At 41.4% G+C, this 18,335-nt stretch overlaps 2 protein-coding genes across 2 annotated transcripts in view; one reads left to right on the plus strand and one right to left on the minus strand.

The window, feature by feature from the left end:
- Window positions 1-14,489, minus strand: part of AP3B1 (adaptor related protein complex 3 subunit beta 1) — a 348,039-nt gene extending 333,550 nt beyond the window's left edge. Inside the window, exons 1-3 of the mRNA XM_047731751.1 lie at window positions 14,350-14,489; window positions 13,734-13,768; window positions 13,349-13,411 (exon numbers count right to left, since the gene is read on the minus strand). Coding sequence (XP_047587707.1) covers window positions 13,349-13,411; window positions 13,734-13,753 — 83 coding nt within the window. The 5' untranslated portion in view covers window positions 13,754-13,768; window positions 14,350-14,489. The remainder of the gene's footprint in view (window positions 1-13,348; window positions 13,412-13,733; window positions 13,769-14,349) is intronic.
- A 107-nt stretch (window positions 14,490-14,596) lies between these two features.
- SCAMP1 (secretory carrier membrane protein 1) overlaps window positions 14,597-18,335 on the plus strand; it is a 129,916-nt gene continuing 126,177 nt past the window's right edge. The window contains exon 1 of the mRNA XM_047731753.1: window positions 14,597-14,796. Coding sequence (XP_047587709.1) covers window positions 14,740-14,796 — 57 coding nt within the window. The 5' untranslated portion in view covers window positions 14,597-14,739. The remainder of the gene's footprint in view (window positions 14,797-18,335) is intronic.

Below are 18,335 nucleotides of genomic sequence, written 5' to 3' on the forward strand. Positions count from 1 at the left end.
TGTTGAGCCCACCCTGTACTGGATAGTTAATGTCTCCCATGGGATGCCATTTATTACTGAATCAAGCAGAGTTTCGAAAGTGCACTGTCAACTACTCACTCACTTTGCAGATAGGTTGTGGGGGCCGAAGGATCTCTGAGGGTGAGGGTAGGAATATTTCTGTAAGGACCTGTTTAGCCAGAGGCTTCCATTAAGGTTAAACAATAACCTTGTTGTTTAACCCTTAAACTGTCCCTGCTCCCCTTCCCCCAGGGGATTTACTTAAAAACAAGTCCCGGAAACCAGCTCCAGGTAACAAAGCCTAGATACAAGTGTGGGTCAGGCCAGGTGGAGACATCCAATCAGTGGGGGGTCGCATACTGTCTCCCTAGCTACCAAGGAGTATGGGCCCCGCCCTTTGGGAGCCTTTTGGGTGCCAATTCTGACCAAGGTGTGATAGGCTAGGTCAAATGTCTACTATAGGGTAAATTGTAATTCAGTTGGTCACCTAGCATCACTGTGCAGCTTTCTCTGTGTGTTACAATCTCATTGGCCGCCTGTGCGTGGCCAGGCCCAACTGCATGGCCTTTGCCCTTAAAAGCTAGTCTGTGAAACAGAGAAGGGTCGCCCTCTCTCTAAGAGGCAGGGCCCTGGCTGGTCAGTCTGATTCTTTTTTTTTTTTTTTTTTAAAGATTTTATTTATTTATTTGACAGAGAGAGAGATCACAAGTAGAAGGAGAGGCAGGCAGAGAGAGAGAGAGAGAGGGAAGCAGGCTTCTTGCTGAGCAGAGAGCCCGATGTGGGACTCGATCCCAGGACCCTGAGATCATGACCTGAGCCGAAGGCAGCGGCTTAACCCACTGAGCCACCCAGGCGCCCCAAGGTCAGTCTGATTCTTGATGCTTGGCTCGAAATAAAGCTTTGCTTGACCTTCGCTTTATATCAGTCTCACTCCTTTAATCACGGACCCATTTTTTGGGGGGCATAACAATTTCTCCTCGAGAAAGTGGTAGACCCATTATCAATTTCCTGGAGTAAAAATAAAGATGGTCTTGAATTAAGGGAAGGAAGAACTTCATTCTCTCACTTGGTTGGTAGCAGTGGGACCTGACTCTGGTAGAGGAGGACATGGTAAAGATACATGACTGTGGAAGATAAGATGACCTTGGCTACTTGTGATATACCAAGGAGTGAGGAGGGAAATGGCTCAGTACAAGGTAATGGCTGACTGACTTCTGGACTAATATCTAAATTCCCATTTTATATTTTTTCTTTTGTATCTTCTGATTCCCCTTTAATATTGTTGAGCTTTTGGTAAAATTTTAACTGCTACAGTCCAGTGCTATCCATGCTGTGGTGTCTTAGGAATAAGCCCGTGTGCGTAGCTGAAACAAAGTAGTGTAGGAATATAAGTTTCCCCCCACTCTGCTTTCTCCTGTGGAATCAGCTTGGTGGTAGATGTCAGAACATCTGACATATCTGTTGAATGGACATCCTGGCTGAGTAGAGAGTATTTGTCCCATGCCAGGCAATAGCTGAGTGCAAGTGGACAATATTGCCAGCATGACACAGCTTGCCCATCAATATTCCAAAGGGAGGAAATTGGTTAGGTGATCAGACATATTCTGATATTTTATAGATGGGACAATCTGATCAGTAGATATTTTTGTTATAGCATATCAATCACACAGAAAGCGTCATTGGTACCTACTAAGATAACTTGGTAATCGAATCATGGTAGCTTGTGGTACTGTATAAAAAGCATAGAAAATTCAGTCAAAGAAATAAATTACCCATGGTTAATAATTAATTATAAAATAAAAGATTATCTTTTTTAAATGTCTAATATTGAGAAGAATATGATAAGGACAGAAAATTGAGTTTATACTAAAAGGAAACCAGATTCAAAAATGAATGCAGCCTGCTTCCCCATATGACATTTTCCCTATAATTTCTTTGATAAGACTGGAGGAACACGACCCTCAAGACACGGAGCAAATATTTATATGTTAAAAACAGATGTTGATTGGCATTTCTTTGTTTACGGGCCAAAGGTATAAATTTCTCCTCCTTTCTGGGAAAATTCTAGAGCATTCAAGATTGTTAATGTTGAATTATTAATCACAGTGTTTTCTGTGGATTTTCTTTATTTCTTTTTTTTTTCTTTTTTTTTTTTTTGATGTGTTAGGTTTCTTATTATGGTGCTCTATAGTCCTAAATGCATGCTGAGGGGATTATTTGCTTACTACAATAGCACTGCAGGAAACTTCAGTTGATTTACAAAGAACTGCAGTTCTTTAAAGGCACAAACATTGAAAACATCTAATTGAAGATGAGCAGCCAAGAGGGAAGCACACACATTATGTATTTGTTTTCAGCATCTATTCTGTCACAAAATGTTGCAGTTCACTAAAGTGAACTGATTCTATGTATATATAAAATAAGTGCAGTGAAATTAGTCAAAGAAAGACAAATACCATAGAATTTCACTCATATGAGGAATTTAAGAAAAAAAAAAAAAAAAAGAATAGAAAAAAGAGACAAACAGACCGTTATATACAGAGAACAAACTGGTAGTTGTGAGCGGGGAGGTGGGTGGGGGATGGGTGAAACAAGTGAAGGGGATCAAGAGTGCACTTATGATGATGAGCACTGAGAAATGTATAGAATTGTTGAATCATTATATTGTACATCTGAAATATAACACTATGTTAATTATATTTGAATTAAAAAATCAGAATAAAAAACAGAGAAATTAAGAAACCACCACAATTATTAGGAAGTAGTACATAGTTTTAGATTGAAATTTGCCTGATATAGACCATTCAGACATGGAGACAATAATAAATTATATGTAAACACCAAAATATAAGTAAAACATCTACAGATTTTGACAATTATAGATTCTGTTTTGATTGGTAGAATATACAAGGTTGTTTGGACACAATTATGAATTTTATGTGCAACACAACAAATTAGATGTGGACTTACACTGGACAGATATTTTAATGAGCTAGAGCAGGGGTTGGCAAACTATGGCCTGAAGACTAAATTATACCATAGGTGCTCATTTCGTGTTCATCTACATATTCTCTATATACTCCGAGTTACTTCGAGGGCAGAGTACCCGAGACCACTATCACTTCTGCAACCCCTGTAAGTTAGATTCCCAGAACCATCCTCAGGTTTGGTAATTCACTAGAAGGATTCATAGAACTCACTGAAAGTTATACTCAGGATTATGGTTTATTAGGGGGAAATGACAGAGATTAAAATCAGCCAGAGGAAGAGACACATAGAAGACGGTTTGGGAAAGTTCCAAAAGCAAACCTTTCCTCGTCCTCTCTCATGAAGTAATGGCCCATTTATCTGTGAGAAGTGATGTTTGATAATAATAATCTTATTATCAACCAGAGAAGATCACCTGAGCTTTGGTGTCCAGAGTTTTATTGGGATTTCATTCATTAGGAATAACTGATTGATTTAATGAATACCTACAAAGTTGAACTCAATCTCCAGATCAATTGATACCATGTGACTCAAAACCCTCACCCTAAATCCTGTGGTTGTCTTTTGGTATGGCCAGCCTGCACGCTAAACAAAGACACTGCTATTAGTTATGGCAGAGATCACCAGCCAGAAGCATTTTTGCACCTATTGATTAAATATAAGTTAGTTACAAATTTAAAAAATAGTTAATGTCAGTGTCAATGTCTAGTCCTAAGACATTCAGGGACAAATTATACTGGGAAGAGAAAGGATAATATCTACAGGATCTTCTGGCTGGGGTTGGATTTAAACCTCTGGATGTGGGGCGCCTGGGTGGTTCAGTGGGTTAAAGCCTCTGCCTTCGGCTCAGGTCATGATCCCAGGGTCCTGGGATCGAGCCCCACATCGGGCTCTCTGCTCAGCAGGGAGCCTGCTTCCTCCTCTCTCTCTGCCTGCCTCTCTGCTTACTTATAATCTCTGTCTGTCAAATAAATAAATAAAATCTTAAAAAAAATAAAAATAAAAAAAAATAAACCTCTGGATGTTATGTTGTTTGTTTTTCACTTTAGTGAGGTGAATAAATTTGGAGCCAATAGTAAGGGGATTATGATACCATCAATACACTTTTATAAAGGGTCTCCTTTCTGCAAGGTAACTGTTGGGCGCATAGTTCTCCAACGTTTCACTTATCTGTTCTGGATGATGAGAATGAACAAAGGTGATTAATAAGCTAAAGCACAGATTCATTTGCTTCAGAACAGTTTATTTTAGTTTGTAAAGCCAATTATCTCAGTTATAAGTCCTGTAAAAATTTGGGGGTTTTTACACACATCATTTAAGTCAAAACTAAGCCATATTCTTTCTCCTAAACTTATTTTTAGTTTGTGAAATGGATGGTCATTAAATAAATGGAAAATAAGTAGAAAAAAGAAAAATTGTCCATTGTCTTATCTATCTTTGGATTTTAGGCTTAAAAATAAAATTGTATTTCTTTTTTCCTTAAAGATTTTACGTCAATCTCTATGTCCAACATGGGGCTCAAACTTATAACCCTGAGACCAAGACTGACTGACTATACTGACTGACCCAGCCCCTGTACTTCCATTCTTTACACCCTAGATAGCCTCCCTCTTCCCATTCACATTATCTTATTTTTTCATGTTATTCCCAAATCTTTTTTTCAAATTTATACAAGCTGATAGGGTATTCCAGAACTTTTCTTCTAACAGATATCAGTTGGTTGTATGATCAAACACATGCATTTATGTATGAATGAAATTTAATAATCGAGTCATTTTTAAATTTATAATTTTCTTAACCTTGACAAATATTATAACATATTTAATACTATGTCTCATGTGTATGTTTAATGGAGTTGAATTTCCAGAAACTCTGCACCTGAGGAAGGAAGAGAAATCAGCGTTGCCTAGTAAGGATCGGTGAAATTTGTCTCAGTCTGTGTGGTTTGGCCTGAGATGTGCGGTCACTGGGTTGGAGGATTAGTCCTTTATGATTCCGCTGACCAGAAGGTATGAAGTATGGTTTTACTCTCAACTCTGCCCCTTAGTTGGTGGTGGCCTTGACGTCTCTGCCCTTTCCACTTGATGTTACTACTTTTCTCTGTAGTTTCCATCATGACCTCCCTGTTCTTCTGCCCAGAACCTGGAAGTACACCATGTTGCCCTCTCTGCTGCTCAGCCTAACCCCTTCTCTGCACTCTCTCAATATTGGCAGTTACTGGTTTTAAGTGAGGTATTTCTTTCCTCACATGAGGCAGAGTTATCTGTTCTCAGTTCCTCACTGTGCTTCTAATAATATCTCTTTATTTCGTTTCCTCTCTATTACAGCCTCCCGGTCCTTAGGAATTTGGCATGAGTTCCTGAAGGCTAGACCCGAAGACAAATGAGTGATGCATCTTATGCTATATCCAGAATTATCTTCTCTCTCAGGCTTTAGCCCCTGTCCATAGAATAAGCCTGGGCTCTCCAGTTCTCTCCTCTGGGACTGGACTCTTTTCCCACCAAGCATACTGTCTGTGAGAGGATAAAGGAAGAGTTTTTGTTCCCCAGTGGCTTCAGGGCCTCAGGCCTTGAGCCAACTGTCGGCATCTCCTACTGCCCCTCCCACGATGTTTCTCAGCCCTATTATGGCTGTGCTCTGGTGAGTCTGTTTGCCGGCTACCCTGACATGTTTAGACCTGTCTGAGTTCTCAACTTCTTAACTTGAGCTAATGCTCTGGGACCCTCACTCCATTGATTTAGAAATTATTGGACTTGATTATTTTTGTGTTAACATTAATTTTAAAAAATTCACATCACCAAATCTCCATTGACTTTATGTTTCAAATTCATTTGTGTACCAAAGTACAATTTAATCAAGAAACTGGTCTAATACCCTTGTGAAAATGTGATTAATTTCTTCAGAATCTTCCCTGACAATGAAGATGTTCTCTATTCTTATGTTTCTGTCACTGATCTTCTTGTGCCCTTTATGGTGAAAAGTGGGTGACAAAGCAGGCAAAGGGAAGGCAAATTCTTTTCCAATTTTGTTTTTATATAGAAGTTTCATCGTTCCTAAAAAAATCTTTTTAGAAACATTTGCTACAGGGTTTATGTGCTATGATAAAATACAGCATTAAAGGACAAAAATCTAGAATACATTGTACAAACTACTATTAACAATGCAAGTCATAGGGTGCCTGGGTAGCTCAGGCATTAAGGATCTGCTTTTGGCTCAGGTCATGATCTCAGCATCCTGAGATCGAGTCCCAGGTCAGGCTCCTTGCTCAGCTGGGAGCCTGCTTCTCCCTCTCTAGTTCTCCATGCTTGTGTTCCCTCTCTTGCTGTCTCTGCCAAATAAATAAATAAAATCTTAAAAACAAACAAACAATGGAAGTAATAACAAGAGGTTAGAAAACTGTTAGGTGAGTGCAAATTTGATGTGAAAGGAATTTATTTGGCTTTAACTATACCCATCCATGAAATCATTCAGCTTCAGCATTATAGCAGACGTTATGCTGGGTATCAAGAATGTGAAAATAATCAAGGTATGGTGTGTGTCCCAGTGGTATATATCATCTGGAGGGAGATAGAAGTATGGTTGCACTCCTTTGGCAACCTCTGACTTGAGCTCTGGTAGACAGTAACCATGTATGTTGATGGTTTCTCACTACTAGTGTTTACTGAGTTTCTGAGCTTTACTGCCTCAGGGATTGCCTGTGTGTGTGTGTGTGTGTGTGTGTGTGTGTGTGTGTGATTAACGTGCCTGGGAAGTTCCCTACCAATAAGGACTAGGAGTTGGTGGATAAATGCCTCTGTCCTTCGGAGAACAATTATAAGGAATATTCTACATGGTTCCTCAGAGGATCCCCACTGGGAATGAGCCCCAATTACTTACAGTTGTAAATTGCTTAATAATTCATTTATTGGAGGGATTCCTGGGTAGCCCAGTCGGTTAAGTGTCCAACTCTTGGTTTTGGCTCAGGTCACGAGCTTGGGGTTGTGGGATTGGACCCCACACTCAGCTCGGAGTCTGCTAAAGATTCTCTCCCTCTCCATCTGCCCCTCCCCCTGCTTGTGCTCTCTCTCTCTCAAATAAAAATCTTTTAAAAAATAACTCATTTATTGGATTTTCCTCTTTAGCTGTTTTGTTCTTCCCTCTCCCTCACTCTAGGTTCCAGGGAACGCCACTCAAATAAGCTATTTATACCCAAGTTCCTTGTCACTTTCACCAAAATCTTGATTTGGGCAAAATCTGATTTTTGCGTTACCAATATAAAGTAGTGATTTCTATAGATGATAAATATAGAAACAGACTTCTCTGTTTCTATAGAGGATGGATCAACTAATTCCTTGACTAGGAGCTGCCAGGAGAGACTATAGGCCAACTGCAGAAGCCAAAAACGGAGAGAAGTTTGAAATTGATAGTTGAAAGGTAAGGCTCTCCAGTGTCTTTAACTATTGCTCAATAGGAGATATCTATTTAATACAATGGAGGCTAAATTCCATATCTCTTATTATTTGAATGAATTATGGGTTTTTGGAAGGAGTCAATGAGACAAATTGGAGCTAATGCCTGGTCCTTGGATTCAGCAGTTTTTAGAACCAAGAATATGAACAAATCTATGCTTTGACCTTTGAAACCATCTCTTAATTCATGAGGATGGTTCAAGGTAGAAGAATGTCGTGATGGCCAGGGATGGTCCAGGGATATTGATGTGCTTAAAGATAAAGGGAGAGTTTGCTCTCTCTTTTTGTGTTTGCTCTCACCACTGTGTGGTGGCTTTCTATTGTCTTGTAATCAAGCTCCTAGGGCAATGTGTCAGGTTCCATGAGAGAGGGGCTGTGAAAATGTAAAGAGAGGGTCAAAAGATAAAGTTGTGATTCATCAAAGCATTATTTAAAAAAACTAAAATCATGAAAACCTCCCTGTGTAAGGCCCTTCCCTAGCCAAACCCAGTGCCTTGGCTAAGATGTCTAAAGAATATGAGATTTGAGCAGGATTGTACTGGGATTTGTGGGAGGAAAAAATATCCTCCCTCAGCCCCATGGCCTAAGACCATACCAAGAGACAGGCAGAAAACTGACAAGGGTGAAAGTGGAGAGAAACGAACTGTGGAAGCTGCCCCAAGGACTCTTTCAGTGAAGGGAGGTGATGTGGTGGGGATGGAGGAGAGCTTTGGTTCTCAGACCTAGAGACAATGGACGTAGTTATCCACATCCCTCTCAGTATTTCTCCCCAGTCATCTGGTAGTTGGACATTGGGTTACAATGGCATACATAACGAACCAACAAGGTTATGCCACTTCTCTTAACAAACAAACAAACAAACAAAACCCAACGTGGAATTCTATCCTTGGGCAATATAATAAAGCCTCTTGTAGAATGCAAGGACAAACAATACGAAATCCCAGACATGAGGCCTCTGTTTCACATAATTCTTAAAATAACTTTTAGATTCACTTCTACTCTAAGTTCTCATTTTCTCATTTGTGAACTGATGATAATAATATTTGCTTCCCAAAGATATATTGTATAGGAGAAAATGTATGTTGAGCCTCTAGAATTTCAGGGCTTGACCAACGCCAGACATACAAGAAATTTGAACTGTCTCTATATTCTTTTCCCTCTTTACAATAGCTATTCTAAATAAAACTGATTTCTTTTTAAAAATTTTCAGTTAATTGAAGAGGGAGAAAATTAAAGTAAACTTTCTTTCTATAAAAACTCAGTAGGGGTGGGGTGTCTGGGTGGCTCAGTTGGTTAAGCGCCTGCCTTCGGCTTGGGTCATGATCCCGGGGTCCTGGGATCGAGCCCTGTGCAGGGCTCTCTGCTCAGCGGGGAGCCTACCTTCCCCACCCTCTCTCTGCCTCTCAGCTATTTGTGATCTCTGTCTCTCTCTGTCAAATAAATAAATTAAAAAAAAAAAAAAAACCAAAAACTCAGTAGGGGTGCCTGGGTGGCTCAGTGGGTTAAGCCTCTGCCTTTGACCCAGGTCATGATCTCAGGATCCTGGGATCAAGCCCCCCCCACCCAATCAGGCTCTCTGCTCAGCAGGGAGCCTCCCCCCCCCCCCCCCCCCCCGCCTGCTGCTCTGCCTACTTGTGATCTGTCAAATAAATAAATAAAATCTTAAAAAAAAAAATCAATAGTTGGGGTACCTGAGTGGCTCAGTAGTTAAGCGTCTGCCTATGGGTTAGGTCATGATCCCTGGGCCCAGGGTTGACCCCTCATTGGGCTCCCTGTTCTACAGGAAGCCTGCTTCTCCCACCCCCCCCACCCCCGGCTTGTGTTGCCTCTCTCGTTGTGTCTCTGCCAAATGAATAAATAAAATCTTAAAAAAAAAAAAAAAGAAAAAGAGAAAAACAACCAAGCCCAATAGTCAGATTTGGGGTATTTATTTTGGGAGATTAGAAAATGGCTTAGATTGCTGTGATTATTTCTTCTTTTACAAGAGTTCCCTGAAGATTTATGCCTAATTTGCAGCTTAAGAATTGTAAACTGCCCTTACTTTGAAGACTTTTATGAAACTGCACAGACATTAGGTAATATCAGGTATAATTATAAAATTAATTGTTCATGAAAAAAACCAAAATCAGTTTTCTGAAAATGTACCTAGATAAAAATAACAGTAGTCCTAGTTCTGCTTCTCACACTAGTGTCCAAAGGAGTTGTAGGACTGTAACACTTATTTTACTACTTTACTATATTTATATATTACTACATTACATTTATATATTACTACATTATATATATACATTACTACATATTATATGTTTTACTATTATTATATAACTACTATAGTACTATATAATTTACTGTATATACTATAATATATAATATAGTACATATCATGTACTATAGAATTTACTATATAGTTTATATATTTTACTACAACACAATTTACTTAATTTTCCTTTTTTATAGTATTTTAAATATGATCACTGGTTAATGCCTCAATATTTAGGTATATATATATATATGTGTGTGTGGTGTATATAACATACATAGTATTTATTATTTATTTATTTATTTATTTATTTTGACAAGAGACCAGTGAGAGAGGGGACACAGCAAGGCGAGTGGGAGAGGGAGAACAGGCTTCTGGCAGAGCAGGGAGCCCGGTGGGGGCTTGATCCCAGGACCCTGGGATCATGACCTAAGCCAAAGGCAGACAGATGCTTAATGACTGAGCCACCCAGGTGCCCATACATGTATGTATAATAATGTTTTGCAAAATGCATTTTGTCTTGCAAGATGAGGATTTCACCATAATGTTCGTATGCAGACTCTTCTAGCCAATAAAATGAACTCTACAGTTAGTTCTTTTTTTTTTCTCTCAAAGATTTTATTTATTTATTTGAGAGAAGCACACGAGGGGGCGGAGAGAGAGAGGGAGAAGAGGCTCCCCTCTGACGCTTAACCATCTGAGCCACCCAGGCGCCCCACAGTTAGTTTTTGCATTTCATTGGCCCATACCATTACAATGTTTCTATGACATCATTGTTTGGAATTTAGAGTTTCAATCCAGAAAATTTTATCATAGTAGTTGCACAACTCTGTTTATATTGACTACGAAAATGGTTGTTCTTAATCTCGTATTTGGGCTTATTCTGAGCAAAGATGTTATGTGGGATTTCTTTTTATAAACTAAGAAATGTTAACTGTAAACAATAATTTCTTGAATACTTTTTTCTTTTTTTTTTTTAACAATTTTTAAAAAAGATTTTATTTATTTATTTGACAGAGACAGAGAGAGAGAGGGAACACAAGCAAGGAGAGTGGGAGAGGGAGAAACAGGCTTCCCAGAGCAGGGAATCTGATGTGGGACTTGATCCCAAGACCCTGGGATCATGACCTGACCTGAAGGCAGACGCCTAACAACTAAGCCACCCAGGTGCCCCTCTTGAATACTTTGTTAATAGTAGCAGTCACAGCAGAAAATCTCAAGACAGGGTCCACTGTGACAGATGATGAATTTCAGTTTTAACACATTAGTGAACCCAGAGTCCAATGAACCTTTTGAAGTAAAAAATGTAAATTTCTAACCTGACATTTTATCAGCATTTACCAGCTATATGCTAGCAGTATAGAAAACATGGAATGTAGCTTATAACCCCCACCCAACAGATTCTCAAATTTAATTTGTTAGACTGAGGAAGAAGAAGCATGATAATGGTGTGAGGCATACCCTAAAGGAAAAACAAAAACAAAACAGAGTTAGGGAGGGGTGAGACATTGGCACAGGTTAATAAAATATTTGAGCTGTCCAAAGGACCCAAAATATCATTTAGCTATGTTGTAGGCCTTTTAGGAAGTTTCCTGGGAACAGTCTCTACATTTTTTATCTCATTCATTGCTTTATCCTTAATATCTAAAACACTGTTTATCAGTTAGTAGGCGCTCCATAAATACTTGCTGAATGATTAGTGTGAAACTTCTGATCAGAGAGGGGAATTGATTTGAGAAAGGTCACACAGCTGGTTTATGGCAGATCTGGATCCAGAACTAGTTTTAATTCTTCATTCTTTGTTCTACCAAATTTAGGGGCACCTCCTGGGAAATGAACAAGTCCAACCAGTGAAGCCTCCCACATGCTGACTTTGTCTTCCACATAGCATTTTGTCTTCCTTTATGAAATATACCACTAACCAAATCTATCAATTTAATGTCTGAAATGTGAGCTGAGAGAATGGAGTTTTGTTCCTAGTTCCTCTATTCACTCACTCCCTTTGCCACTGAGGCAAATTACATAACCTGTCCAAAGACAGTTTCTTCTCCTGTCATGAAAGAGCTCAGCTCCCTTTCATTTCTCATGTCCTAGGAGTCTAGATTTCATGAAAGCTAATCAATAAGCTCACTCGTGGACCATATGTCTGAACGTCTTCATATCAGGGTTCTGAAAGTGTGGTCAGCATATCACTTTTTTTTTTTTTAAGATTTTATTTATTTATTTGACAGAGAGAGAGGGAGAGATCACAAGTAGGCAGAGAGGCCGGCAGAGAGAGAAAGGAGGAAGCAGGCTCCCCGTTGAGCAGAGGGCCCAATGCAGGGCTCGATCCCAGGACCCTGGGACCATGACCTGAGCCGAAGGCAGAGGCTTAATTCCATGAGCCACCCAGGTGCCCCCAGCATATCACTTCTATCAGAGTCACCTGGAGTCCTTTAAAAATGCTGATCTTGCAACTGCTAAAGAGAATAAAATAGACACATAGTTGTTGATTTGGAGGGATTTCCACTAGGCAATGCTTCCCAGCGCTTTTCACTTCTGTAGTCATGGTACACACAAAAAGTGAGAATACTGGAATACTTGGCTGGCTTAGCCAGAAGATCATGCGAAGTTCAATCCCCACTTTGGGGGTAGAAATTACTTAAAATATATAAATAAAAACTTTAAAAAAGTAGTAATATTTATGAGGTGTATTGGGGTAAGAAAGCTTAGACTATCTCTTTGCTAATGCACATTTCACCGAGAAACTGCCAGAAATACCATTGAATGAGAAAAACAAGTTTCAGGAAAATATTATATGTGATCCATTTTCAAGGCAATGCTAAAACTTTGTATATGCAATATGTCTACATGAGTATGTATTTTGTATCATGTATGATCATGTATTATGTGCATGTATATATACAATGTTATAAGAATGTTGAAAGGATCATACTGGTTGTTAAAGTAGGGGAAGAGAGAAGGGAAAACAAAGAATAAAGAGAAAAAAATTGAGAACACCAGTATGTATGTAGATCCAGGCCCCCTATTTGAGATTCCTTAAAGCAGAATTTAAAAGATAAAAGCTGTGGAGAGGTGGGTGTCTGCATCATTAACAGGATTCTGTAACAGTAAAGTCTGTTAAGTCTTTGCATTAGGTGATAATATCATTAGCTGCAAACACACTGTATTGGAAATTTCCATCCTGCAATGCAGGCTAAGCTGATACTTATTGTCTTGGAACATAGTAGATGCATAATAAATAGCTTCTGATTATTTGAGTCATTTGGAGGACAGGTGGAGGCAGTAAGGGCCAAAGTGGTGAGACAAGCAGATCAGGTGGGCAAGGTCAATCTTAGAAGAGTTGAGGAAAAAAGCACATAACAACAGTGGACTGGGCCCTCTTGCCATTTTCAGACATTCAACCAAAATACACGCAGGACACTTTTTCTAGCTCTTACATAATTCCCAAATAACCCTTTACAGAGTCAAAGATATTAAGGGATAGCACTAGTCCCATCAGAACCGGGATTTGAACCCGACGCATGTTTTGAGCACTAAACTAATGAACCAAACACCAGGCACCTGCGGAGGATAGGGTGGAGAATCCGTTAGCTCTTTTTTATATCTAGGATCTTGAAGCTCTGCCATGATCTTCTCTGTTCTCACTTACCAGTTGACTCTCCTAGTCAGGTGCCTTGAAGCAGCTTCTTCGTCCTGTATTTCAACTTGGATCCTGCCAAAGAGAATATAATAAATCTGGTTTTTGTCATCATTCCTAGACCTAGTGTTTTCAGAGTGGGGAAGAAGTATCATTTCCCAGGTGACTTTGCATAGTGCAAGCTCCCCTCTTCCCAGCCCCCTCACAAGCTAGTAAGACTAATTCTAGTTTTTTCCCCCAATCCTAGGGACAGACCAAGTGAGAATTCTGGCTCTTCGTTGCTTCATCTGCTAAGTGCTTTTCTGTTAGAGCAGAAAGATGAAAGTGGGGGAGGGGATGCCCTCTCATTAACTTCAGGGGTAGGATAACAAATAGTACAAAAATTCTTTACACGTACTCATTTTTCTGTGCTCTCATCCTTGCTGTTGGGGGCTGTTAAGGAAAAAAATCAGAGGTGTATATTTTGCGCCCAAATGCCTTAAAGTAAAAACAACAATAAAAACATCCTTTTATCACCACTAACCACTAACATTAACTTGAGGACCTTGATTTCTAAATTCGTTTCACCCTCATCCCAGCCCCATTTATTTCCGGAAAAGTAGCCATTTTGCAGATTCCGGAGAATGGGAGCAGGGGCTGGAACTTACTACTGGATCTTTTCACTTTCCGAAACCCCTGTGGAGCCATTCCGGATCGGTAACGCGAGACTGGTCTCCGTGATTTATCAGTAACCTAGAGTCCAGGGACCGGAAGGCGAGAGGCTGCGATTCCCAGGTGGGGTCAGGTGGGGTGTGTGTGCAGAACTCATTAGCGAGGTTAGGTCCCCACGGGACATTGTCTTTGGAGCCAGGTGCGGAGCCTCTCTAGCCATGTGCTGGAAGCGTGGTTAAATAGCTGCCTCCTCCCCGGGTGTGCAGCGTACTTCCCACGCTGCCTTCCCAACCTGGGGAAATGGGGTCAGTGTGTGTCTTGCTCGTAGAATACCACCTCTTTTCCAAGTCACGTTCGCTTACTGGCAGCCTATCCTAAATGGATAGTAATATAATTCTAGACAAACTCATTCCTCATCAAGACGCGTAATCTTGGGCCCATGGAACGTAGGGCGGGTCACCCCCGCTCTCCGCTCCCGGCTCCCTCCGCCCCTGGTCTCCACTCGGTCGCAGCCAAAGCCCGGAACGCTGGATCTAGGCCCGGAAGAACGGGATCACGAACGGGAACGGCGCCGCCGGCCGGGAGCCCATGGCACCGGGCATGCTCAGTGGCGCGGCCGGCTGGGTGGCCCCGAGAGCTGCACCCGGATCTGCTCGGCGGCGGCGGCGACGTGAGCGCGCAGGGGGGCGGCGGCCTCGCCTCGTCTCCCTCTCTGCGCCTGGGTCCGGTGGGTGACGCCAAGCGCCAGAGAGATGTCGGATTTCGACAGTAACCCCTTTGCGGACCCGGATCTTAACAACCCTTTCAAGGTGAGTGTGTGGTCCCCAGCAGCCTTCCGCCGCCGCGACGCGTTGTTGTTTGTGAAAACGGCAAGTTCCTTCGCGCCCACCAAGCCCGCCCCTCGGCTCCCCTTAGCCGCCTAGACAGGGGCTCGGGGCGGCCCGCTCCCCATTTGTGGCCCTCGCACCGCTCGTTTGGGGGTTGGAGTGGAACGTCCTCGGCTCCCTCTCCCGCCGCCCCCTCCGCACATTCCCGACAGGGGACGGTCGTGCGCTCGCCCGGGAGTGGGCCCGCGCGTCGGGAGGGTTCTCGGCCCGTCTCTCGGGAGCGAGGAGAGTAGAGCTCAGGGCTGGTGGAGTTGTCACTTGACAGGCGAGTGTGGCGGGCGGGGGCCGGGAGTCGGGAGGCGGCGGGGGGGATCGCCTTCGGGTGGGGTTGTCATGGGGACCCGCAGCGGCGGCGAAGGGCTGTGTGGGGGTTGATGGCAGAGGTGTAGAAGAGAGGTGAGGGCGTCGAGTACGCTGCATTAAAAAAAAAAAAAAAAAAAAAGCTTGTGTTTTTATTTTTTAAACTTGTGTTGCGTCCACCAACCACCAGCGGCGCTGCTCCCCCCCCCCCCGCATTTGATTGAGGTTTAGAGTATTGATATCGAAGCCCAAGTGAAAACTAAACACACCTGGGAAACAATAGTGCACGTGGACGACCATCTTCTTACCTAACTGCTCTTAGTAAGGTGAACGACGGGATGTTTTCCAAGCTCCTGGTGCGTCACCGGTTCTCTGGGCTGTGTGAGGATAGCATTTCGTCCATGAGCTTCTTTACTTCTTGGAGTGAACCTTATCAACAGCGCCTTTGGAAGGGCTTGGCACAGAAACTGGCAATGAGGGAGAAGGCTAAGATGTTTATGATCTGTGCGTAAACTATTGCAACATCTGAGTAAATACCTATTTAAAGAATAATAGTCTGTTTCTTAATGAGCCTCAGCTGCTTACACGTATAATTTGTTTCCAACTGTTGGTCAAAGTTTATTAATTTTTTTCTGGATATGTGCAATAGTAACTTTAATTTGTACTCAAACAATATGAAAGAGTAACTTTATTTTGTGGTCTTACAAGTGTCACTTTTGCCTTGAGTTTACATCTCATTACTCCTGGTTTTGTCTCTTATTGTGAATCCTGGAAGAGGGTGGCACCCGCCTGGCTCAGTCCGTGGAGCATGCTACTCTTGATCTTGGGGTTGTGAGTTCAAGCCCCATGTTGGGTGTAGAAATTATTTAAAGATAAAACCTTAAAAAAAATTCTGGAAGGGAAAAATCTCTTTTTAAATTATTGGCCTTTTAATTTCATGGGGGATTATTATAATTAAATGATGCTGGTTCTTGACAACTTGATTCATTGTGTAGGAATGTAGAATCAATTCAGTCTACTTTTGCTTCTAGTGTCCTTTAAGAAGATTCTGTGCAAACGGCCTGAAACTTTTCAAGCTTTTATAACTGATACTGTTGCACTTTAAGGAGAGTACTTTCCTCCCTTCCACACCCCTCTTCCCCCATTTAGTATTTGATATTCCATCATTCCATCTTGTGGAAAATCTGATTATTCTTTAATTATAGACATTCTGAATACATGTTTCATAACTTGCCAAATAAGTGTCATTTTAAAATATTTTGAAGGTATAATATTGAGAACCTGTTAGCTTTTCCTAATTCAGATACTTTGTTGATGTTATTTATTCAGCATCTGACAGTTTGGCTCTTTTCTATTTGGTCATTCCATTTCATGACCCATTTTGTGTAGCTGAGTCCCTTGTTAGGGCAAGACATTGGTTTCTTAACCTGGACTGCTTTTTTGTGACATGTGATGTTGCCATGATACTTTGCTTTTCTACCATATGGTCTTTGTAGTAATTCTAAACCCAAAAGTGGTTTCATTTTTAATTTTTTTCCCAAAAGTAGTTTTAAAGATTTTATTTTAGAGGGGGAGGGCAAGCACGTGAGGAGGGAGGGGCATAGGAAGAATCCCAAGCAGGTTCCACACTCAGTGAAGCCTGATGTGAGGCTCAATCCCACAACCCTGACATCATGACCTGGGCTGAATTTAAGAGTAGGCCACCTAACCATGTGAGCCACCCAGGTGCCCCTCCAAAACTAGTTTTATTTTATTTTTCTATTTGACAGTGTGAGAACACAAGCAGGGGGAGCAGGAGAGGGAGAAGCAGGCTCCCTGTTGAGCAGGGAGCCCAAGGTGGGGCTCAAACCCAGGACCCAGGATCATGACCTGAGCCTAAGGCAGATGCATAACAGACTTAGCCACCCAGGTGCCCCCCAAAAGTAGTTTTAAATACTCATTTGTGGTGGCATAAAATTACAAAACTTTGTTGCTTATAAGGTGGATGCACTCAGAGGACAGTGACTATTCAAATCCATAAACGTTTCAAGGGATGGATAATCTAGGCCTAAAGAAGATTTGGCTGTACACATATTCCTGTTTATGGCCTTACCCTGTTTTTGGTGACTGTCACAGGACTGTATATATGACCGTTTATCTTTCCTTTTGTGTCTTCCTGCCCTGCTACTTAAAGTGAAGCTTTACATCTACTGCATATTCTTTCTTCTTATGTGTGATTTTTTTTTTTTTTTTTTTAAGATTTATTTACGTAGGCAGAGAAGCAGCCAGAGAGAGAGAGGGGAGGAAGCAGGCTCCCTGCTGAGCAGAGAGCCCGATGCAGGGCTCGATCCCAGGACCCTGGGATCTTGACCCGAGCTGAAGGCAGAGGCTTTAACCCACTGAGCCACCCAGGTGCCCCTTATGTGTGATTTTTGAAATAGAAATAGCATTTCTCGTCCTCTCTACTTAAATATAAAAGTTCCTGGCTTTGGGGCGCCTGGGTGGCTCAATGGGTTAAAGCCTCTGCCTTCGGCTCAGGTCATGATCTCAGGGTCTTGGGATTGAGCTCCATATCGGGCTCTCTGCTCAGCGGGGAGCCTGCCCCCCCCCCCCACCTGCCTCTTTGCCTGCTTGTGATCTCTGTCTGTAAATTTAAAAAAGTAATAATTAAAAAAAAAAAAGTTCCTGGCTTTTTTTGTTAACTTATGGTCCTTTCTTTTCAGATCTGTTCTCATTTTCAATATTGCAGTATTGAAAAATTTCATATTTTTAAACTATGGTATTTCATATTTGACAACCTTCCTAATTTCTTCTTGGTTAAAAGTTATTCAATTTTTGGGGTACCGAGGTGGCTCTGGTGCCTGACTTAAGTGTCTGACTCTTGATTTTGGCTCAGGTCATGATCCCAGAGTTGGGAGATTGAGCCTGGCATCTACACAGGGTGTGGAGCCTGTTTAGGATTCTCTCTTACCCTCTTTGTCTGTCCCTCCCCCACTCTTCTTTCTCCTTCTCTGAAGAAAAAAAACCAAACCAAACACCTGAAACCATAAAACAAAACCTATTAGATTTTTTTTAAGTTTTGTATTTAAATTCTAGTTAGCATATAGTGTCATATTAGTTTCATTAGTAGAATTTTATAATTTATCACTTAAATAGGGTACCACAACAAGTGCCCTCCTTAA

This window comes from Lutra lutra, chromosome 5 (genome assembly GCF_902655055.1).
Source record: "Lutra lutra chromosome 5, mLutLut1.2, whole genome shotgun sequence".
NCBI classification, from domain to species: Eukaryota; Metazoa; Chordata; class Mammalia; order Carnivora; family Mustelidae; genus Lutra; species Lutra lutra.